The following is a 26,006-nucleotide window of genomic DNA, read 5'->3' as shown; positions in this document are numbered from 1 at the left end:
TTTTTGACAAAATCCACTATTCCATCATGATCAATGTCCTAGATATTGTAGGACTAAAGGGAACATACTTTAACATAGTAAAGTTTATATATGAGGAACTCACATCCAACATCATCCTAAATGGAGAAAACTCAAAGCAATCCCATTGAAATCAGGGAGGAAACTAGGATGTCAACTATCTACATTATTTTTCAATAGAGTGGACAAAGCACTAGCTGGAACAATCAGGAAAGAAAATAAAATTAAAGGAATATAAATAGGCAAGGAGGTGTCAAACTATCCCCATTTTCAGGTGACATAATATACATTAAGAGATCCTAAAATGCTTACCAGGAAACACCTAGAAATGAGCAACATTTTCAGCAAACTTTCAAGATGAGAGTCAAGTTAAAAAAATCAATATCTATTTTTGATACACCAATAACAAATATACTGAGAAAAAGATCATGAACAAACACTCATCCACAATATTCTCAAGAAAGTAAATGTTCTAGGAACAAACCTAACAAAGGAATTAAAAACATCTATAATGAACACTTTACATCTCTGAAGAAAGGTTGAGAAAGACAGTACCTGGAAAGACACCCCATGCTCACAAAATTGTAGAATTAACATTATGAAAAGGATCATTATATTAAAAGTTATTCAGACTCAATGCAATCCAATAAAATCCCTATCTAATGCTTCACAGAAATAGAAGAAAAACTATTCTAATAACCAAAAGACTCCAGATAGCCAAAGCAATCATGAATAAAATGAACATTGCTGGAGGGATTACCATTCCAGATATATCAGTGTTATATAGTAATAAAAAACAGTATTGTCCTGACACAAAAACAGGCATGTAGACCAATGGAAGAAAATTGAACAATCATCACTACAGCCATCTAATATCTGACAAAGCTAACAAAAACATATACTGGAGAAAAGATAGCCTCATCAAAAAGTGATTTTATGAAAACTGGATGTCTCCATGATCACCCTTAACAACAATTAACTCAAAATGGATCAAAGACCTCAATGTTCACTTGCAACTGCAAGAAAAAAAAAGTCAGCAAGTACCATACAAGATACAGGTGAAGAAATAGCTTTCTGAAAAGGACTCCATTTACCCAGGAATCGAAGGCAACAACTGACAAGTAGGACCTCATAAAACTAAAAGTTTCTGAATTGCTAAGGAAACAAAAGTGAAGAGCAGAATATTTGTCTGCTACACATCTGATAGAACATTAATATCCAAGACTTATAAAGAACTCAAAAAGAGACTCATAAAAACAAATGACCTATTTAATAAACAGGCTATGGATCTAAACAGAGAGTTCTCAAAGGAAACAAAATGACTAAGAAACATCTCAATAATGTTCATCATCCTTAGCAATTAGAGAAATGAAAATCCAAACAGCTTTGAGATTCTATCTTATCTCAGTCATAATGGCTAAAGGCAACAAAATAAATGCTGCATAAGACATGAGGAAAGGAGAGCCATCATTTACTGTTGGTAGGATTGCAACCTGGTACAGTCACTCTGTAAATCTGTGTAGTAATTATCCAAAAGCTAAAAATGAGTCTACCATATGAACTAGCTATATTGCTTCTTGGAAAATGCCCAAAGGAATTGACAACCTATTTCAGATATTTATTTAGCAAATGTCCAGTTGCTCTATTCACAACAGTGAATCTAATCAACCTAGATGCTATTCATATGGAAAAAATAGATAATGAAAATATGGTATAGATACACTGTAGAATGGTATTTAACAGCAGAAAACTGAGTAATGATGAAATTTTCAGATTAATGGGTGGAATTAGAAAATATATTGAATGAGATAACCCAGATTCAGACAAATACCAAATGTTTTCTCTCTTCTGTGCATCTAGCTCCAAATCTTCAGATGTGAGTATATAACTTGGGACAACTTCAGAATCCAGTAAACTATGTAAAAAAGGACTATAGGGGAGCTCTGGAGAGGATGTTAGAGCCTTATGCCATATCCTTCCTATATATTGACAACTTTGTTGGTTTATTTTACAGAATGAATAGCATCTTCAAGGAGGCCAAGTTGAGTAACTATGAAAACTTGTTTTGTACAATTTACTGAATTTTAAAATATCTGTATATTTAGAGGGTGTTTTGCCAGTAAAATCTAGAGGAAACAAATATAGAAATATGATGTTGAATGAAATGAATTAAAAAGAAAATTTATTCATATATGTTAGGATTATGCAGAAAAGACTCAGAAATCAATGAATGCTTATGTTCAATGTAAACATGTAGTTTGTTACTTTCTTGTTTATTTTAGGTTTTTCTTCATTCACCTAATTGATGTAAATAAAGAAGATGTAAGGTTCTGGAAATTAAACACATTAAAAACAAGGCATTTTTGGCCGGGCGGTGGTGGCACACACCTTTAATCCCAGCACTCGGGACACAGAGGCAGGTGGCTCTCTGTGAGTTCAAGGCCAGCCTGGTCTCCAAAGCAAGTTCCAGGAAAGGCACAAAGCTACACAGAGAAACCCTGTCTCGAAAAACCAAAAACCAAAAACCAAACCAAAACATAACAAGGTATTCTTAACATTGTTATGCTTAGCTTTCTTTCTTTACTGAGGACACTTAAGATTCTGGTCTCACACTAGATAAATCTGGAACATTATTTTCATTTACATTTTTTACTTTCATTTAAAAATTATATTTATAATTTGTGAGTGTGTATGTGTGTGCATGTGCACTGGTACATGTGTGGAGGTCAGAGGATAAATTATGGGAGTTGGTTTGTTCCTTCCACCATGAAGGTTTCAGGGATCAAATGTAGATCATCAGGAGTGACAGTAGGCACCTTTAACCACTGAGAAATCTTGCAGGGCCAAGGATATTTCTAGATGTTACTTAGGAATCTAAATCTTAAGCCAAATGTAACTATCTCCTCAGGCATACCTAATACTCCTTGTTTTCTATTTTTAGATTAATCATACCACCAATATCACTCACATCAGAAAACTGAGTTCTCTTAAGTATTTCCTTCTTTCCTCCTTCATCCAATTAATCAGCAATTTTAAGTTGTTTTTATTTCAATATCTCAAGCATACTTTCTCATCTCCATTTTTACTGCTTACTGCCTTATTTCAAGACCATTTGAGTTAAAAGTCTACAATAATTCAGGGAGACAGGCTTTCTAGTGCCCTTAACTCTCAGCTTCCTCTAAAATCCACCCTCCATACAACCAATAAACTGGTTTCTTTGCAGCTCAATCACATCATATTATTACCCTGCTTTAAGTTCTTAAGAATTATCCATTTTTTTTTGAGAGAAGCCTGACTTTTCTATTATGGTAAACAAGGGTCTTACATCTGTTCCCAATGTGAGTTACTATCACCACCCCATCTACACAATGAACTCTATATGTATGCTAAACTATTGGTAGTTTCCCAAATGTATTAACATATACATTGAATGACCTATAACTAAAAACTCGTGGACAGAGTCCATCCATATTGTTTATATGAGGCTTATGAAGGAGGTAATTTTTATGTTGAGGGAAGGTATGAAAGAGAACATGCTGTGTGTGTGTGTGTGTGTGTGTGTGTGTGTGTGTGTGTGTGTGTGTGTGTATAAACAAAGTAAGGCACAGAATATTTAGGAGACTTGGCTAGCTGGAGAAGACACTTAAATTTAAGTGATGAGTAATAGAGCACACAGAGTGTCTTCACTGTCTGTATCTTATATAAAGATTTCTCAAATTTGCATGGCTTGATTGTCCTAAGTGTGTAGTGTACCTGGAAATCAAGAGTCAAAAGGTGTTTACTTAAGTATGTCTAGAAACCTAGCTCTGTCTTCTAACTGAAAAGGAAATAAGTTTTCTTTTATTTCAATTATTTTTCAGCTATATTGTTAAGTCCTATATGATCTGTTGTTTCTTTCAGGAGGATCCATAGATAGATTCATTGAATGAGATAAATAGAAAGTTAAACAAACACTACACAATACTTATGAGTCTTAACTATTTTAATTTTGAGCTCCATACTCACAAGACAGTGATAACAACAACAATTAAGATTAACAATAAAATATAGATTAAGTATGGGTTCTTTTAAATCTAAAATGGTCACCACAATAATAAATAAAATTTGTCTTAAATTTTTTAAAGGTAAAGCTATCTTCTTGAGAATAAAAATAAAGGGAAGAATTTCTGGTTGGAAAACACGTCTGCATTTTGAATATTTAACAATAAAATTTACTTTTGTATATCTAGAGAACAGTATAGTGTGTCCTTTTCCTAATTACAGAGTCTGTCACATGTAAGTAATATGGATGGGGCATATATCACATGGTACTTTGAAATATTTGTGGCCACAACAGACAATAAATGCATTGACATATAATGGGGAGAATATCTAAGAATAAACATAAAATAAACATTGCTCAGGGATCTTTGTAGTTCTTTTTGAAGTTATTTGCTCATATCCTCAGAACCTTCTTGGTTGTGCTTTTGTCTTTTCTATCTCAAGGTGTTCTTTTCATTAATCAAAGGCCAAGGTTTTGTCTGCTACCTGTTTGGAGGCTGAGCTGCAACAACAGAATAAAAAAAAAAAAACTAGGGAGTCATCAGTGATAATAAAAGAAAAATATATTTCTTCTTATAGAGTACTTTAAATAGTTTATTTAATAGAAAATGTTAGATATTGTGACCCTTGAAAAGTTCAAGTCCTTACTCAAGAAACTGCTATGATTATCTTATAATAACAGGGATAATACTGTTTATTAAAATACTAAGATGGGACCATAGTGATGTTAGTTTGGAACCTACATGCATGATATATTAGGTTAATGCTATGCTTACTGTATTTGATTGCTACAACAGAATGTCATATCTAATAAAGAAATTAACTCTATGTTTAATTATATGCTATTTCATCTTATAGCTATGTAATAATGGAAATATTACTTGAATATTCTATGCTTCTAATTCCTCATCTGGGAAATAGAGATAACTTAAAAGTGTATTTTGTATTACTACGCGCTTGAATAACTGCAAATTTTATCTATCCTCCAATTTCATCAATTTCTCAATCTTTTGTTATGTAACTTTACATACCATTTACAATTTGTATTGAAGAATATTTTGAATGAGTTACATATTTTCTGAACTGCTTAAAATTCTCATAATTAGCAATCTTAGTAATTTTTTTCTGGTTGAGAATCACATATAATTATCTATAAATTGTCATTTCAGGGCCTATCACAAACTTTTCTTTCTTCATTGTTTATCACTATGTATTTTATTTAGATGCTACCAGTTTCTATTGGTAGTATACAATTTACTAGATGAAAATGCAGCTCTGATACTATAATAGAAAACTGGATGAGAAACCCTGAAGAATCAGGGAAATCATGATTCTGAAATTGCTTTCAGAAAGGTCATGGGCATTTATTTTTCTATACACCAGAGTAGTAACAAAGGTGTTTCTTACTTGGAACTTGGGACAACTGGTTCACTTTAGATTCCTCACCCATGTCTTTGTAGGTCTGTATTTGGCTCAGAAAACAACACATCACATAAATGTAAAAAAGTTTAAAACAAAATTTAAAGCTATTTTTCTTTTCTGAGACATAGTCTTATTATGTAGTCTGTTAGTCTATCTGGAACTTGCTATGTAGATGAGGCTATGCCGAACTCACAGAGATCTGCTTGTTTCTGCCTCTGGAGTGCTAGAATTAAAGGCATGTGCCATCTTACCTGGCAACATCTTCATCTTTTATTAAGATTAATGATGATTTTTCTCATAAATTATCCAGAGAAAAACTGAAAGATTTACATTAGTAGTGGCTCTCTCTTTTTTTAATTGCAGTTTTTTTCCTCTCAGAATTCTTGGAGAGAATACTTTGGTTACATTAAATTTGAGACCTTTAACTATACCAAAAAGAAAATACAATTCAGTTTATTATATCTCAACTGAACATTTTCAAGTCCCCATCTAAGTTATAGGTGTAGTTAAATGGTAGATCATTTGTCTAAACAACAGTGGCCCTGGTTCAATAACTCAACACTACAAAAATATGAAAGATAAAAATCATTATCTGACAAGTAATATAACACTAAGAGACCATCAAGTACTTTAGTAACATGGAAAAATATTAAATTGTTATATCAAATAGCTACTTTATGGTAATGTTTAGTACACTGATGGTGCTCTTAGTAAAGAAGTCGGACAATTAACAGACCTTGAGCAAGTTGCCTTTATCTTTGAACAGGAGATCTTTCGTGGTATTTCAGATTGAAAATTTCTAAGAAACACATCTTCCACTGTAAGAAAATATAGCATACTCATAAAAAGCCAGGAGTGAACAAATTGATTATCTCTATGTAAATATATTGAGGGCCATTTTTTTTAGGACACTGCATTCTCTGGACTATGTGGGCATTTAACATTTGTTTTAAGGTCTGTTAACCACACTAATTAAACTTATAAATGTCCCTCTGTTGTTGAATATTAGTTGAAGATGTGTTACATTGGTTTATGCTGTGAAACATTTGTTTAATGATGCAAAGATGTGTTGCATTCTTTTATGTTGCCTTTGTTTAACTCTGTGAAGCTATGTTACTTTGCCTGTCTAAAACACCTGACTGATCTAATAAAGAGCTGAATGGCCAATAGCTAGGTAGGAGAAAGGTTAGGTGGGGCGGGCACTCAGAGAAAATAAATATGAGGAAAAATCTGGGAAGAGGATTGAGGAGTGAGAAAAGGGGAAGAAGAGGGGTACTCTATGGGCCAGACTTCCAGCTATACAGCAAGCCATGGAGTAAGAAGTAAAGAAAGGTATATAGAACAGAGAAGGATAAAAGCCCAGAGGCAAAAAGTAGATGGGATAATTTTAAAAATGGTGGCTAGAAACAAGCCAAGTATTCCTAAGAATAAATCTCCATTTGTGCATTTATTTGGGAACTGGTGTCCTCTTAAGACAATTTTACTTTTGACAATGTTATATTGTAACTTTCAGTCTTTCCAAAACAGTGCCTTATCTCTCAATATTCAACATACATATAAATAAGAACATGTTTACTGATTTATATTTGCAGCACTTTTTAGATGTAAGAGGGAGCTTCAGCACAAAAAGCATATTTGATTGTTATGTGCAAACATTTATTAATGGAAATGCCTACTCCATACTTATAACTTTCTAGTTTTAATAGACTATATAAAAGTACTGTATTGTTCATGAAAGTATTTTATTATTCAGTGTCATTATTTCATCACTTTGTACTTCAAACATTATGCTGTAAATACAAAATGGCTGACTCTGAATGGTTTTAATGCAGTTCTTGTAAGTCAGTCACATCTGTCATCAGATATGGAATTGTATTACTTCTGCTTTTATAATCTTTTAGATAACTTATTCAGTGACACTAGTCATTTAGCAATGTAGTTCTAATTCTACTAAAGACAAAATTAGCCATTACCATAAAAGAGATAACTTTGGGAATTAAGATATCATTAAGTATTTCTAAAACTTGTAGCACAAAATAACCTACACATATACTTTGAACTAACTTAATTACATTGGCAACGTGTTGTGATCAAAGTATCTTAAACACTTCAAACCACTCTGGTAACTCAGAGAGAAGCTGTTAAATTTGTTTTCTTTTACCTGCTATCTCAAATGTGTACTTGTTTTATATGAAGGTTACTAGACTGTGAGTTTTTAGATGCTAGCAGCTATGTTAATCACTTAGACTTTATTTTTTTGGCATAAAGGATGGTTTAATTATTAAATGTCTATTAAATACTTCAATAAAAAAGGTGCAAGTGGTTTCACTATGTATGCTGGACCTGGGTTGGTTGTTTTAGTTGACTTGTGATTGGTAGAAAAGTTTTATTTCTGAAACGTGAGATTCTATCATTTTGTTAATTGTATGAATGAAAAGCATCCATGTTCTATTGACAACAGTTGTTTTCAATGAACATGGATATAATAAACCAGGGAAATCTGGAACAGCAAATATCTAATGGAAGGCAACCACTCTTACAGAAAATACTGTTTTGGAAGGCACAACAAATACATTATTTCCAAAGCTATTCACAATTTACTGTGAAGCCTGCTCATCTCCAATGAAAACATTTTAGTTGGTTGCAAATATTTCAATTGTCTAGTCCTGATATAAACATTAGAAAATATATTGACAGGTATAATATTTATTTTGATACATTGTCCATAAAAAGCTCATTTTGTTATTACATTTTAGAGAAATCAATGCCTTGCACTTGGAAAATTTGTTTTTAATGTAAATGAAATCTATTTTGTAGGTATATTTTATCTTGTCACCCTTAGTTAGAAAACATAGTTCTTAAGTGCCATAATTTTAACCACAAAATGGTAACTATAGTCCTTAAAAATTGTAAACGTTAAAACCATGCTTTCATTTGGTTATAAATAACAAAAGAATAAATAAAACATATTTCAGTTTTTGTCATACTAATGCAAACAAACATTCACTTGAGAGAAATAATTGGGAAAACAAGAAAAACAAGCTCTTTAAATTTTAAAGATTTTATCTGAACAATACTTTTATTACTTATAATTAGCAAGTATTAACTTTAAGTTTATATAAGAAAAACATAAAAGCCATACTTGCTGTTTCTAGGAAGATGCTGTCTCTTGGAAAAACCATAAAACTGTTCTCTACTAAAGTAATAAAAGCATTAAGGAGATAATTTTGGCTTCTATTTTGGCTATTTGAATCTGTGCTGCACTCTAAATGTATAGTTATATTCATTTACTTATTTTATGAAAAATTATATAAAGTTGAATATTTGCACAAGACACTAAAATTTATTTATTTACTTTGTCTAATGTATAAAAGGGATAAATTTTAATGTATAGCAACTTAATTATGCTTTGTTGATAATGTGTTTGTAAAGTTACATAAAAAACAGTACTTAGTTATTGTCAAAAATAGTTCTCCATATACTTTAGCAATCTTAATTTGTGCATGAATTCAGACTACTAGAGGAAATATTTGATAAAAATATAGGTTCCTGAAGGTTGGGAGCACCTGGAATGCACTATATGCACCTTGTTGGCCTGCTTTCCCAGTGCTGTGATTGAAGGTATTCACCACTATGCCCAGCAAATATCACATTTTTTCATAATAACCTAAAAAGATTTTGATTGTGATTATATTTAACCTGCAGACAAAGTTGGAAAAACTGACAACTTAATGATACTGACTTTTCTAACTCAAGGGAGTATATCTCTAATTTATTTATTTAGTTACTTCAGTTTCTCAAAAAAATGTTGTTTTCAATGCACAGATCTGGCACATGTTGGAACACTGTCTAAAAATGGAGTTGTGTGAGAATTCTGAGTATTTCTGAGAAAACTCCAAGAAAACAAGACAAGGGTCTTATGACCTCAGTTTCTTCAAAAACACATTGTTCTTGGAATGTGTTTTCGTACTGCTCCCTGGTAGCGGAGAGGAGTCGTTTCAGATTATTCATTAAACTGGCTATTGCTATTTGTTTACATGCCTCTATGGAACAACATGTTTTTTTGCCATGTGTGGCTTGTCCTTGTGATTGTGCACTTTACTATGTGACTCTTCTTAACCCTCAGAGTATAAATTGTCTGATTCTCTGAATAAAGTCGGCTACTGCATGAAAAAAAAGGTTTATTCATTATAAAGAAAAATAAGATAAACAGGTTTTAAACTAAAGTTAGAAAAGCAATTGGGGGGTTTTGCTTTCTGATATGTCACCAAAATAACTCAAGTGCTATTCATTTAAAAATAAATGAGAATTTAGAATGCCAAAGCTACTTCAAATACCCTTCTTAAAAAGATCAGTGTTTTGGTATGTAAAATGAAAAAAAAATTAAATAAAAAAGATCAGTGTTTTCAAAGTTGATTTTGGTTAAATGGTTTCATTCACAATACTTAAGATTAATTTTGATTTGATTGCTCTTCTCTTTCTTCCTTCTTCCTTCTGTCCCTTCCCCTCCATAGCTCCCTTCACCTTTCCTCTCTCTTATACTGAAGAGGAATATAGCCAAAACAAGGGTACACGTGGGCGATACACTTGTAAAAATTTACTAGCTTGCTTGTGACTAGGTTTCTGTTTATGAACTATTCAAACATTATTAAGAAAGTAGAGAAGTAGAACAGTCTATTACAGCCTATTCAGCTATCTTTCCATTCACCAAATGTATACAAGATGAATATATCTTATTGAATATCATACTACAGACTTTAATGTGTCAAAGAAGTAATACTGGATAACTTGTCTCCTCTATTCCACAGTTTATATATGCAACTAAGCAAAATAATTTTAAACTATGTTCAATAACCTAACACTAAAAATTACAGGAAACAGAGATGAATTTGAGATGTGTATTTATGTAAACTTACCTTAAATAATTGATTCACAGCACCTGATGATATAGCAAACTTCACAACATCTGGTAGTTCAGCTTCCACTATAACATCAAAACTAGGGAGTGGAATATTTTGATTGGAAAGAATCTTGAAAGGAGAAGAATCCTTGATGCCAATTGGATTCTGGACCCTAGGAAAATCTTTTAAAAAGCCAGATTCTTTGGCATCAAGGGCATCTGCTGACCCACTGGCATACTTAGAAGTATCAGAGTCCATGTATGCAGCAGAGTTTTGGAACTGAGCACCAATATTTTGGTTATCAAAAATTATACAAGCTCTACCAAGTTCAAGTGGATCATAAAATTCAGAGGTTATCAAAAAATCAGGATAAGAAATATGGTTGGTGCCAGCAATAAAATTAGAGATATTTCCATAAATAATTTTAAGAATAGATGATATGGAGCTAATTTTTAATTCAGTATCAGTGAAAATATTAGTATTGGTGGTACTAGTAGAATTATGAGCATTCTGAATATTTTTGATGACAATATTGAAACCATTAAAATGACTAAATCTAGGGAAATGTTTATTTTCTGGGGTATAGCTTTTTCCAGCAGTAAACTGAGAGCTAATAGCATTAGTACAGCTGGTGATGTTGCTAGTATCAATGGCATTGGTAGTGCTAAGTAAAGAGCTGGGTCTACTAACATATTTCTTTCTGCAAAAATAGTTTGGGTTGACTAGAAAACTTGGTCTTACTTTGTATGTAAACACTGTGACATCATTAAGGTCTGAATAATGTTTTATGGCAGCTGTATGTTTGTGAACAGCAGTGCTAGTAGACTCTGTGTCATAGTTAGGATCAGAAATATTGTTAGGATTAATAACATTGTGACTAGTAGCATTACTGGGTTTGGTATTATAGTTAGACTCAAGATCTTTTGGTAGTCTCTGGCTATTTGGGGGACTGGAATTGTTGTTAGAATCAGTCTCATTTTTGATGAAGTCAAATCTGTTGGCAATTGGTCTAATATTCTCAGAGTAAGTATTATTTCCTTGTCCAGTGTCATTTCTAGGGACAGCATCATTGTTGGAACCAGAAATGTAGTCCAGCACAGTTCTATTTTTGTTTCCAGAAGCAGTGTTTGGATTTGTGCTACTCTTGGTAGCATTATTGTGTTGACTGATATCTTCTGCCAGATCAGAAGCACTGTCTAAATCAGTGCTATATTTCAAGTTAATGTTAATGTTGGAGGCATTATCAATGGCAGGGTCAGATTCATTGTTGCGATCAGGTACATTTTTAGAGTCACCATCATTGCTGTAATCAGGTCCACTTGTAGGCCCGGAAGCACCACTAGGATCAGACCTACTATTGCTATCAGTATTATTTTCAGAGTTGCCATCTTTAGGATCACTGCCATCAGGATCAGATTTGTCATTGGGACCTTTCTTATCTTTGTTGTTGTCTTCATCTTCAGTGTCTGTTTCATCTTCAGCATCTGTTTCATCTTCAGTATTTGTCTCATCTTCATGGTCTGTCTCATCTTTGGAAAGAAGTTTATCTTCAGCATCAGTCTCATCTTTGATATTTCTAGCACTGATAAATTTAATAATGCTGTCATCAGGATTATCCTTATTTTGAGGTTGGGCAGTAAGGTTGAACTTGCTTTCACTTTCAGATAATCTTACTGGTGTTGACAATATGTGGCCACAGGTACTATGTTTGCCCATGGTTTTTTTAGATTTTGTAGGAATGGTGTGGGTAGCAGCAGAGCTCTTAAGATTTTGGAGAGCTGAACAACTTTCACAATGTAAATAAGAGGTAGAATCCACAGAATATTTAAAATCATCCCCATGCAGAGAGCAGCGGATGCCCACATGATGCTTATGATCCAGGGATCGAGATGAAGGGCTATTTTGAGAAGTCTTGAAGTGTCTAACAGTTTTAGAGCTCAGAGAATATTTAGAATCTGAGGAAATCTGGCCATATAAAGAAGAATCAGAGTCAGAATCATCAGAATTTGTGGGGCATTTATGAAAAGAAGAGTTACTGATTTCCATAAAACATCTGGCACATTTTTGAGTTCCCACATCCAAAGAATATGTAAGACTTCTTCGAGTCTTCTGTCTTGTGACAGATTTAGGACTCTCGGAATTTGGGCTGCCAACAACCGATGATACATTAGAGGTGCAAATCTCAGAACTTAGAGGAATGGGAGTAATTTGATACCGAAAACTCTCACAACCATGGGCATATCTATACTCCCTGCAATGGCGCTTATAGACAGATATTTTCCGGCTGGCTTTTCCATGATACTTTTCATCTGTGAATGTCTGAGATTCTGGAGAAAAGATATAGCTGTGCTTTTCCTTTACTTTTTCCTGTGAGAGATGCGTGTCACTGAGACTTGAAGATGCCTCTTTGAATCTCACAGTTTTGTCTTCAGTCTTGTATCTTGCTATCTGAATTCTGCAAACTAAGAGAGAATAAAATATGAGCAACACTAGGCAAATATATAATGAATATAACTTTTATGTTCATATTACAATAGAAATCTGTGCAAACAAAATATAATTTCCTTCAAAGTATTATTATGGTGAGTTTCATTTGACTTTTTAAGGGGAGGCCATGACCCTACATTTTCTTCTCAATTAAATGCCATTTTCAGCTTTTTAAGATATAAATGAAACATGGTCATTTACTTCAGATAGTAATTTTCTTCAAGTTGATAGAGCTTACTCTTTAGAAAAGAAATCATTATATAAGAATGCATAAAATGTTCTGACAAATATAAAACTATGGCTTTACAAATTTGTTATGATAAATCTATCTACATTGTTTCATTATGTTTCTAGAAATATTAAGAATTTTATTTGTTCCTGGGCTACAGCATTTATAATGTATAAAATCTGTATATTTAGGGAGAAAAAGATACCCTTGTATTTGATATATATTCTGGTATGAAAGTTAATAGCAATGATATCTTGTATAGCTATCAAGAACTCAATGTTATATCATCCTGGAAATGTAGATATTTACCAATATCTTAGCTTTAAAATTAAACTAAAATTATTGAATTTCATTATGGATAATCTTGTCATCAAGGTACATAGGCAGGTGCATGATTGAAATTTAAAAACAAATATAAACATCTGTTTTGCCATTCCCTCCAAGTTTTAAGTATTTTTTATGCTTAAACATGAAATCATATTTTGGAAAGAGTTTAGGAATACTGAATGGTAATTTCCATTTAGAAATTGGTAATAAATTTTACAGACAAAGACATAGGCTTTCTCATCAAATTTTCCTTATCATCATAAGATCATATAAAAGATCATAAAATCATAAAAGATAATTATAATTTTTTACTCTTTTTTGGTGTTTATAAAAGTTGCACAATCAAGTAGGTATACTTTGAAAGATATTCACTAGGATAAGGCATATATGATTTACTTATAATGAAACATTTCTTCCTGGAAAGATTTCATGACTTTATTTCTAATAAAATGAGAGTATATTCTGATAAGTATATAAAGTTATTTTAGTGCCCCTGATAACATAATGGTATTAATTGATGTTTGCATAATGGAGAGGACAGAGATCAGTACCATAAATTCATATGCTTTATAATAAATATAAAAGTAAAATTACTAATTTTTTATACCAAGCTAGATGTCAAAAGTACTGAAAAATGTAATTATTTTCCTCAATGGCTATGGTCTTTGAGCACAAGTATCAGTATACTTTAATTATAAAGTGCTATTATTATAAATTAGTGACAAAGGGTAACTGCCTGGCAGAAACTCTAAAAAAAAGACAGTATGACTGTTTGTAATAACATTCCATATTTAAGGTAACAGTAGAATAGTCTAGAATAGTAATAGACAATCTGTCTGAAGGGCAGATAATAAGTATACAGTTGTTAAAGTTGTACTACACTATTGAATGACATGAAAAATTATATATTTGCAAAAGGGCATATATTAAGTATATGATCTTATGAGGATAAATGGATTTAAATATCTGTCATGAGATAAAGAGACACCTAAATACAAAGGACATGAAAATGTGATACTGTACTCAGGCCTGTCAATTTTTTAATTTTATTTTTGTGATGTATGGTTGTATGCACATGTGTGCTCAGTTCTGCATACCCATGTGGAGACTAGAGTCATTATCAGACATTTGTCACTATTTTTCACCTTAAAATTTTAAGACAGTCTCTCACTGAAACTAGTGGTCACTGTTCCCTCTCATAACAGTTGTTTCTCATCATACTATCATAAAGATCTACATGTGATTCATGTTTTTACCTAAACATTATTCTAATAGTATATGGTGGTTTGAATAGGAATGGTCCTCATAGACTCATGTGTTTGAATGCTTGGCCCATAAAAAGTGGCAGTAATAGGAGGTGTGGTCTTGTTGGAATATGGGTGGTTTTGTTGCAGGAAGTGTGTCATCGTGGAGGAGGGCTTTGAGGTCTTATACGCTCAAGCTAGGCCTAGTGTGGCAGTCTCCTTCTGCTGCCTGTGGATCAAGATGTTGAACTCTCAGCTCCTTCTCAAGCACCATGTCTGCCTAAACACTGCCATGCTTCCTGCTATGTCAATAACAGACTAAACCTCTGAAACTGGAAGCCATCCTGAAATAAATGTTTTCTTTTATAAGAGTTGCTGTGGTCATGGTGTCTCTTCACAGCATTAAAATCCTAAATAAGACATAGCATATAAGCGATATTACCAAGTATTATACTATTTTAGATAGGACTCTTGATTATAATATTTTTTTACTGTTGTTTAGTTACTTCCCACTAATTCTTTGTATTTATACAATTGTTTGGTATTTTTTTATTATTTACTAATTGTTACTAATCAACTAAATTTACTACTATTTCAAAAACCATTTGCTAGTTAGCCATCAAGTAGTGTTTAGATACAGAGAAACTGAGGAACATACTGTGGATATAAGCAATGCTATGTTCACACACAAATCTATCACTGATCAAGGAATTTCAGGAAACATTCCATAAAGAAATTCAATATTTTTTAAAATCTTATTTTGTGTGTAAATGAAGTACGCATGTGTATACTTACCCATGTGTGTTTATTTGTATGAATGGGGCATTTGTTACACATTATTTGAAACAATGTCTCTCTTATTATTCACTGCTGTACATGCCACTCAAGCTTGCCTTCAAGTCTCCAGTGACTTTACTGTCTCTGTCTCCCATTTTCTCTTGGGAGTAATGGGATTAAGCTAAACATTCCCCTTTCCAGCTTTTACTTAGGTTTTGGGAACTGAAATCAGGTATGAGGCTTTTGTGGCAAGTGCTTTACACACTGCCCCAAGAAAATAAGTCTTAAAGAATGAGAAGTAGACTCTTAGAGAGAAATAGTATATTCTAGGTGTCTGTGGAATACTGAGATTTAGATAGCAAGCTACTTAGTGTAGGTTCTCTCTTGAATATCTGGGAGTAGTGACTGTTTTTATAATGTGCAGATATAAGTATAAAAAATCAAAGAGAAGAAAGAAATATGGAAAATTTTCAAAAAAAGTAACCAGATACATATCCAGAAATTGATTCTAATGAAATTGATATATATGATTTACTTAAAGCATAAATCAAAATAATAATCACAAGTATGCTCAGCAGAATATGAAAAAAGCCATCAACAAAGTGAGAATTTCAAGATAACATGTAAATTACTATGTATCAAATAGAAAACAAACAATACAATAATTAAATGAAAAAATATTCACTAAGTAGATCAATAGCAAATTAATCATGGAAAAGGAGAATGAAATAACAAGATAGATAATTGGAAATTAGTTAGGGGGCAAAAAGAAAAAGAAAAGAATGATGAAAGTATAAGGAAGTTGTAGGATAGTGAAAAATGTATCAGTACACACATTTTGGCAAACTCAAGGATAAAGAAAAAAACAGGAAAAAAATTTTATTTGAAGAAATATGGACAAAAGTCCCCAAATCTAAGAAAAAGTGATCTATGAAGTCATATAAACCCAATATAAGGTAAAGCCAAAGAAATCCATATAAAACACATATCAAAAAAGCAAATAAAAAAATAAAAACAGTAAGGAAATTATTTATGATGTGTAGGGGAATAATTGTTTGCAGAATTCTCAACAAAAAGATTCAAAGGACAAAAGAATCAATTGATATATTAAATATACTGGAAATAATAAAAACCACTAAACAACGGCATTATGCCATACAAATTTGTTTTATAAAGTAAATAAAGAGAAATACTTTATCTGGCAAACAAAAGCTTACAGAATCCATCTAATTCTGAATTGCTTTATAGGAAATGCTAAAGAAAGTTCTTCAAATAGAAATACAAGGATATTAAGTATGAAAACATAAAATTATAAACATACTAGTAAGAGTAAATGTATGAACTAATACAGCCTGTATTAATACTGTATCTGTGTTGAGTAGATGATCTTTAATCCTACTATAAAAGACAAAACTCAGTGAATTAAAATAAGTATTATAAAAATGCTAATGGTTATATATTATTAAAATATGTAAATTATAATATCAATATCAGACTGTGCAAATACAAGGAAATGTATGTGTGTCATACGCAATTGAAGTTAAGTTCTTAATCACCTTAAGATGGCTGTTATAAGAGCTGTTTTACTTAAGTCTCATGGTAGCCTCAAATAAGGTCAGTCAATAAGCTGGATTGGGGGTGCTTTGAGTGCTGTGGGATGGTCTGTATGTCAAGTGTGTTGCTGAGTGGTCAATAAATAAATCACTGATTGGCCAGTGGCCAGGCAGGAAGTATAGGCGGGACAAGGAGGAGAATAAAGCTGGGAAGTGGAAGGCTGAGTCAGAGAGACACTGCCAGCCGCCACGATGACAAACAGCATGTGAAGATGCTGGTAAGCCACGAGCCACTTGGCAAGGTATAGATTTATGGAAATGGATTAATTTAAGCTATAAGAACAGTAAGCAAGAAGCCTGCCACGGCCATACAGTTTGTAAGCAATATAAGTCTCTGCGTTTACTTGGTTGGGTCTGAGCAGCTGTGGGACTGGCGGGTGAGAGAGATTTGTCCTGACTGTGTTTATCTAAGGCCATGATCAGGAACTGTACATATGATAAGAAATGCTGGAAAGGACATGGGGAAGCAGGACCCTTATACATGGTTGGTAGGAGTTTAAACTAGTGCATCCTCTTTGAAAATCAGTTTAGAGTTTTCTTAGAAAACTAGAATAAAATACATATATATTTTCTATATGACCCAGAGTGTACCACTCTTAGGCATATATTCAAAGGACTATATACCTTACTACAGAGATACTTGCATATCCACATTCATTTTTTCCTCTATTCACAATTACTAGGAAGGTAAATAAACATAGACACCCATCAACTGAAGAATGGACTGAAATTTTGGTACATATACACAATATAATATTACTCAGATGGAAAAGAAAGGAAAATAATGAAGAGTACAGGTTTAGAAGAAATTATACTGAGTGGGATTCACCAAGGCTCAAAAAGACAAATTCTGTATTTCTCTTTCATATATAGATTCTAGATTAATTTTGTGTATTTAACCTGGAGTACAAGTGAAAGCCATAAAACTGGAAATGGGCCATGGTGTGACATATTTAGAGGAGAGAGGATAATAAAACACAGGTGAAAGGAAAGGAGAAGTGGGCTATTAGGGGCAGAAGGGCTCAAGCAAGAAGTGGACTAAAGGGGATGGGAAAATAAGTTCAAAGGAAGAATTAACAAATATAAAGTGTGTATGAAGAAGCTACATCGGAGCCTATGATCTAGTAACTCAAATAAAAATATAATTAGAAGAAAAATTACATGTAATATGAATGAACAATGAGGAATATTGGAAACTAGAGGTTTAAGTGGGGATAGGGACAGGGAGTAGAAGAAAGGAGGGATTGGGTTGGGTTAAACAAAACTAAGGATGCATTAATAAGCCTCATGAAACTCCACCATTGTAGAATATTATAAGACATGTTACATTTGTTTATGCAAAGATGTGTTGCATTCTTTTATGTTGCATTTGTTTAACTCTGTGAAGCTGTGTTACTTTGCCTGTCAAAACACCTGATTGGTCTAATAAAGAGCTGAATGGCCAATAATGAGGCAGAAGAAAGGATAGGTGGGGCTGGCAGGCAGAGAGAATAAATAAAAGGAGAAATCTGGGAGAAATAAAAAAAAGCAAGAGAACAAGATGAAGACATTAGGGGCCAGTCACCCAGCTACACAGCCAGCCATGGAGTAAGAGTGAAAGTAAGATATACAGAAGAAAGAAAAGGGAAAAGCCCAGAGGCAAAAGGTAGACAGGATAATTTAAGAAAAGCTGGCTAGAAACAAGTCAAACTAAGGCCAGGCATTTATAATTAAGAATAAGCCTCTGTGTGTGATTTGGGAGCTGGTTGGTGGCACCCAAAAGAGCCAAAAGACCAAAGAACAAAAGAATAGAAAAACAACCAACAACATTCCACTAGTTTGTAGTCTATATACACACATATCACACACACACACACACACACACACACACACACACACACACACACACACACTAAAAGAATTTTTAAAGGAAGTACCACATGGGCGAATAATGCTGCTTCTCAACTATATGGGCTTCATGAAAATTTCAGTGTCTGGCATTGGTTAATTCCCTGTCACAGATTCATTGAGAGGCACCCAAAACAATGAAGGATATGTCTATTGCTCTTGGATGCCTACCTTAAGTAGATGCCAAGACCCTACTGCTGAAGACACCACACATTCAACTTGTAGGGCACAGAGAAATTATTCTTGAACTGAACATGAAACTACCTTTCTCCTGGCTAGGTTCATAGTGCTACAAAATGATATGCAGACTGTCCCAGGAGAAATGAGCTTATACAATATTGTACTCTTTGTGTACTCACTTACGAGGCAAGATATGCCCACTTGTACATTAATGACAAGGCTGTTTATGGAGTCACCAACAACTCTCTTGATTGGATTTGAGGCTTGCACTACAGGAGGGAATTTTTGCTTGGTTCTGTAATCATGGTCAAAATCCATGACTAGAGAAACCACAAGCCCAAGGACAGAACCTGGCAGAGGAAGAATCACGTTTCATTGTTAAGTGGTGGCCAGTGGTAGGTTGTCCGTGTGTCAGTGGATGATCCTGTGCACATGTGAAACACTAATTGCACTCTGTGTTATAAAACATTTGTAAAGACATGAAGTAGGGAGTTGTGTTAGAACAAGAGAATGGGGAGACGGGTATGATAAGATACATTATGTACATGTATGACATTTTAAAAAAATAAAGAAGTAGGAAATGTAATTGGAATGCCTGGAAAAAATGAGGGCATTAAACATTTCTGTCTCTTACTTTGGCTATCTGGACTGGTGAAACAAGGAACCTCACAGAATCATAATTTCCCCAAGAAATCACACACTGAGAGAAGTAGCTTAGGCTTGATGATAGTCAGAGGGAGAACTTGTAAAGGAGAAGGGATTTCACATACCACCAACATGGTAACTTGTCAGACCACTATGCAGGACAGACCAGAGTCAAGGCAATACTAAGTCAATTATGGGCATGACCACACCTTGACCAGGACTTAGTTATGCATACCTCTTTCATTCTATTTAAAATTTAACCTAATGTCAGAGCACCAAATATGGCCTTGGTAGGGGTTTCACTGGATTTCTTTGTCTCTCTTCCCAATTTGGTCATATGTTCTAAATCTCCTTTGTTCTTCACTATTATTTAGGTTCTTTTAATAAGCTTATTGAGGACGGGTGACTGAATCTGGTTTGTTAGGACTTCCAGGGGCACAGGCTCTCATCCTAACTATGGCAACAATATTAAGAAGATGGAATCTTTGAGGTGATTAGATGAGATAAACACATTCAAGTGAAAACTACTATTTTGAATGCTAGTTGATTCATAAGATAAGTAAAAGAAATCAGAGAATACACAGCTAATTATGTGTTCCATGTTCCTTGTTATTTGTTTCCCTGTATGACCTTAGGATTCTGCTAAACAAAATGCTATCAGGGGATGTATCCCCTCAAAGTTGCACCTTAAGAACAATGTTACAAAACCCTTTTCTTTATACTGTAACTTTTTATACTGTATTGCATTATAGTAACACAAATGAACTAATACACTAAGTCATATCTTCATTGTTATCATAAAGCAGCCGCCTGTTCACTTGTTTTATTTCCAGAATCTCTATGAAGTTGTAATGTTAATTCTTCAAATTCTAAATTAACTGCTACTTCAACTGGAGAAAATAATTTGTATTAAAAATGTAGCTGATTTGGATAAAAATTATATGAATACATTAAATACTTACTACTTCATAAGTACTGAAAGGATAATTCAGATTTAAAAAATGGGTAAAAAGTATAATAGGACACAATTCCACTGGCTTTTGTCACTGAGGAATAATTTGAATGTAAATGCTTTGAATATAGAAACTCAAATGAGTAACTTGAAGCAATCTTATTTGTTTATGTTAGTCTATCAAAGTAGTTCAAGAAAGAAATATAAAATGTATAGGAAATTTCTAGATGTAGATACACTGGAAGTGGTTTAATTTTTTTCAAATAAGTACTTGTTACATCAGATGTCTACTCGTAATTTCTGATTACCACCCTTTGTAAATATTTTTGGGCAGGTCAATTTAAATTCTAAAAAAAGGAAGATAAAAAAGACTTAGGTCATTCTTGTTTGCCCCTGAGACTTGGAAATAATCTGTGCTTTCTTGGCTTTTCTTTTCTAAAAGAGAGTTACTGGTTTATTTTGCTTTGGATTTTTATTATTGATTTTAGATGATCTTATAGCCTAGACCTGAATCTACACTCAAACTCTAATAGACCTGCTATTTCAGACCTAATATTAAGCAGTGTCAAGCAGAAATCACTCTACTCAATGAAAATAATTCAGATTGTGTGTTAGAATTTGGACACTCCTTTACGTACTCTCCAACTTAGAAAACATGATGAGTGCTTCACTGTTTCTAGATCATGCATAAATGCTTACAGGTAGGGATTTGTCCTTTAGTCTGGAAACAAGACTAAACCTTTATATTTGCAACACAGAGACTGATTGCATTCCTAACTTGCAATTCTTCTCCATACTGTAAATTAAGGGAGAGCATACCACAAGGAGTTTAATCACTCCTGATATATTGGACTTTGGATCATCTCTGGGGCATAGCTCACTGCTGTTGCCTTGTATTCAATTTCAATATTAGTGTGGTTTTAATAATGTACTAAGAGCCTAATTTACTTTATCTACTGGTATGACATTTTAATATAGAAACTTGATTGCTAAATGTAGCTATCCCTAGAACAGAATTGATCTTTTATAGGCTGACCATCATATCGTACTATGAATGGTGAAATATCATATAAAGCTATTTTTAAAGGTTTTTTAAAATTTTGTAACTTGTATTTCTGATTAAGATGTATATAAATATTCTACAAAAATGTTTTTGTTACTTTTGCATACAACCTAATCAAGACAAAGGATCTTGGTAAAGTATCAGATAACTGAAAATAAAACAGATATTGCTGATGGCATACACTAATTTTATAACAATAGATTCTAAGCCTTACAAATTTGGGCATGGGTTTCTAAACAAGAATTAATGATCATTGCTTTTTACAACTGTTTCTGTTAGTTTCTCCCCTTTCTTAAGGAAAACTTCCTTGGCTGATGGTTCAAGGTGTTGTAAGTTCTTTGAGCCTAAAATCACACCAGGCTGCACTGAATATGAAATGGTATGGGATAGCTTAAATTCCAACACATACATAGAAAATAAAGCATTTCAAGGTATCAACTGGTATGTTGGTCAAACAAAACTACCTTAAACTGTCAGCCTTTAGGCAACTGTTCTGAAAACAGACAGAACTGACTTAATTGGACTACACTTAAAGCCCTAAGGAAGTATATCCCTTGGTGGGAAGCCACAGTGGGAATCTGGTTAACCTATATTGTCTGACTAATACATATTTTATTTAGGATGTGTTTCCAAGCCACCAGATGTGCCTTCTGGGACTGTACTCTTAACTATTATGATAAAATCTGAGCCTGCAAGGTTGTAAGGTCAGCTCAAACTGATTAGCTGCAGTTACACTGTGCCTGAATTGATGGCCGGAAATTTTTTAAGATAGACCTTTCTAGTAAGGGGCTTTTGTTCTAACTAGATGAGGGAAGATTAAAAAGTATAAACTGAGATCATTTATATAGTTGATACCTTGCCACATGGGGATTCTATGAATAAAATTTTCATGAAAAGCCATCTTGGAGAAGGTCTAATGGAGGAAACTGCCCACAGATTTAGTAAAACTGTTCTTTAAACTTCTATGTTAGAAAGGTTTCCTTTGCCCTTGACTGGTGTCTAGATTGGATTTGGAAAGGACTTAACAATGTTCAAAGAATGAATTACTGATATATTGTGCCTAAATTGTAAAAAGTGATATTTGTTAATATATGCTTCTTATTAATAAGCATTATATTTAATATTCATACATGCATATAATTTTGGATCCAATCTACTCACTCCCTCCCTTCCAATCCAACTTCTACACCCTCCAGCTTTCCTTCCCAACTTCATGTGCTTTACCTATCTTTTAAATTTAATACCCTCTGAGTCCACTTAGTACTGCCTATATTTGTGTGTCTTTGGGACCATCTACTGAAGCATGGCTAGCCTTTCATAATGTGTAGCCCCAGCCGCTCTGAGTTCATACACAACTGTGCTCTCATGACAGGCATATGCAGTTTTGTTAGAGATAGCCACTCTCTCTGGCTTTTATATTTTTTTCAATCCCTTCTTCTGTAATGATCCCTGAACCTTGGGAAAAGGCAGTGTGACACAAAGTGCCATTTAGAGCTGAGCACTCTACTGCCTCTTATTCTCTGCACAGGAATTGGTGGTGGGTCTTTGTACTAATTGCCACTTATTGAAAAAAGAAGTTACTCTGAGGAGGGTTAAGTGATTCACTAATCAATGGGCATAAAGGTAAGATCATAGGGAATAGTTTAACATATATCAGTTTAGCATAATAATAGTATTATGGCCTATGACCTAGCCAGCCACTGATTTTTGCACTAGTTAGTGAGAGAGGCAAATCATAAAAGCAACTTACATAGAAAGTATACAAAGAAAAGAAGGTACAAATCCACGAAAAAATTCTAAGAAAACACAAGCAAAACAGCTGAATGAAATACGCAGGATAGGAAAATGGCATTCAATAAAGAGTTACTGAAGAATACCAATGTAAAATGCTGGAAATGGAAATTTTAATAAATCAAACAAAAAGCTTAGTGTAAACCTCACAAAAACAATGGATCGGGGGAGGACATAATATCAGGGCATGAAGACAAGTTAGAGGACTTGGAATACTCAATAAAAGACAAAGATAAATTAACAAATGTCTGTGAACAGAATTTATGCAATATTGGGAACACTATGAATAGACCAAAGTCTATGAATTTTCAGAAGGGCAATATAAATACAAGCAGGAATGAAATGGAAAAATAAAAAGGAGACAGTTGGGACAGTCTGAAGAGAAACTGGTGTGAAGATAGATATATGACCTGACAACATAAAGTGTCTTGTTTCTCAGGAGGTTGAGACCTTACTAACCACTCAAGTCCATGGTTTTTTTTTGAGGCAAAAATATAAAAGAGGAAAGAGGGAAATGAGACAGTGCAAAGCTACAGGAGACCAAGTAGTCCTGATAAAGTGGTACTGTGTATTAAGAATGGGGAAACAGCTGTGAAAGGGACAGAACTCAGGATGAGGATATAGGATATGAAAATTTGCTGGTTTCAGATTCAAGATTCTCAATGTTCCTTTTTTTTTTCTTCAAGAAGCTTATCTCTGTATCTGCTTTCATCAGTCACTGCATGTAGGTTCTATGATGACAATTAGGGTAAATACCAATCTCAGTGCAGGGGAAGGCTAGTTCAAGCACCTTGCCACCATTGCTATGAGTCTTAGCTGGGGACAATCTTGAGTTCCTGGGGTTTTCCCTAGCTGCAGATGCAGAGACCCACAGCCAAGCACTTGGCCAAGTTCAGTTGAAGAGAGGGAGGAAGGATTATCAGAGCAGGGGTTGGGAGGGGGGCTCAGAATCATGATGGGAAAAACCACAGAGACAGCTGACCCAAGCTAGTGGGAGATCATGGACACTGGACTGACAGTTGGGGAGGCTGCTTAGGACCAAACTAGGCCCTCTGAATATGGATGAAAATTGAGTGGCTTGAAGTGTTTGTGGGTCCCCTGGCAATGGGATCAGGACTTATCCTGAGTACATGATGGGTTTTTTAGAGCCCATTCCCTATGGTGAGATGCCTGACTCAGGCTTGATGTGCGCAAGGGTTGGGGGGGGGGGGGCGCTAGGTCCAGCCCCAATTTGGTATGCCAGCCTGTGTTGACTACCCAAGGGAGGCCTTCCTTACCCTCTATGAGGAGGGGACAGGGGTGGGAAGGGGGGAGATGAGGGAAGGAGCAGGAGAAGGGGAATGAGGGGAACAGGGGTTGGTATGTAAAAGGAATGAAAAAATTTAAATAAAAAAAGAAAGAAGCTTATCTAACTCCTATGAATTCCATTGCCACAAGTAGTCCTGTTCCCTTTTTTGTGTCTTCCTTTAAAAGATCAGTTTACAGATGCTGGGCCAGTCTGTGGGCTCTGCTCCAATGGTAGAATCCCAGAATGTGGTCATACCTTTGTATGGTTCATTAGGAGTTCAGTTGTGAATGCAGTCTCCATCCCTAGACCATTCTTTGCAATATCTGGCACACTGCTTAGATCCAATATGATAGTTCACAGCAAGTTTTCACCTCACTTAGTACTATGTAGTCCTAATTTACCCCCTACCAATTTATCAGTACTCTGCTGACAAAATTTCATCATATAGTACCATGACGGTTACTCTGAGTGTGGTTCACAAAGGGTCATTCTGGGGTGCTGAAGTGCCCACAAAGCATACTTTTTTGAAATGATGTATGGTACTATTACAATGATAAGCAGGTAAATTAATGGCTAAATTACAATCTAGACATAAAATTATGGATCAATTTAAACTGATTTCTTTTACAAAGGTATCAAGAACATTCCATGTAGAAAAGAATAATCTTATTAACAAATGATAACGGAATAAGGTGCAGTCACTTGAAAAAGAATGAAAGGTTCTCTTACATTACGCTATACGAAAAAATTCCCAAAATAGACTAATCAGTGAAATGTAAGACCCAAACCTATGAAGCTCTTAGAAAAAAATAGGTAGAACACTTTACAACCTTGAAACTAGAAAAATATTATTATATGAGACTCAAAATATAAGGAACAAAAAGGATAACTGATATTAATTATAGATAATATGAAAATAGAGATGTATAATATTTTATCAAATTAAATTTGATTTTGACTCCATGAAAATACAGTCCACACAAAAGAAAAAAGTATTATGAAGTCATATACCTAATGTATACGTGTACATTTTAAAAAGCAATTTTTGAGGGTGGGCCAACTCATAACTCTGGTTCTGGGTCTGGATAGTTGCAGGGTTGGCCAGTCCGCCAGCTCTCCCTTGTCCTCATCACCAGGGTGA

General features: G+C 34.0%; 2 protein-coding genes across 2 annotated transcripts in view; both read right to left on the bottom strand.

Annotated features, from left to right (window-relative positions):
• Positions 1 to 26,006, bottom strand: part of LOC128116910 (uncharacterized) — a 280,495-nt gene that overhangs the window by 56,636 nt on the left and 197,853 nt on the right. The gene's annotated exons all lie outside the window — the stretch shown is intronic.
• LOC128108395 (dentin sialophosphoprotein-like) overlaps positions 4,520 to 26,006 on the bottom strand; it is a 29,025-nt gene continuing 7,538 nt past the window's right edge. Inside the window, exons 3-4 of the mRNA XM_052734886.1 lie at positions 10,398 to 12,844; positions 4,520 to 4,561 (exon numbers count right to left, since the gene is read on the bottom strand). Coding sequence (XP_052590846.1) covers positions 4,520 to 4,561; positions 10,398 to 12,844 — 2,489 coding nt within the window. The remainder of the gene's footprint in view (positions 4,562 to 10,397; positions 12,845 to 26,006) is intronic.

This window comes from Peromyscus californicus, unplaced genomic scaffold, assembly GCF_007827085.1.
Source record: "Peromyscus californicus insignis strain IS unplaced genomic scaffold, ASM782708v3 Scaffold_10__1_contigs__length_136768540, whole genome shotgun sequence".
NCBI lineage: Eukaryota > Metazoa > Chordata > Mammalia > Rodentia > Cricetidae > Peromyscus > Peromyscus californicus.
Note: the sequence above shows the minus strand (reverse complement) of the source record. Positions and strands in the feature narration are given on the sequence as shown.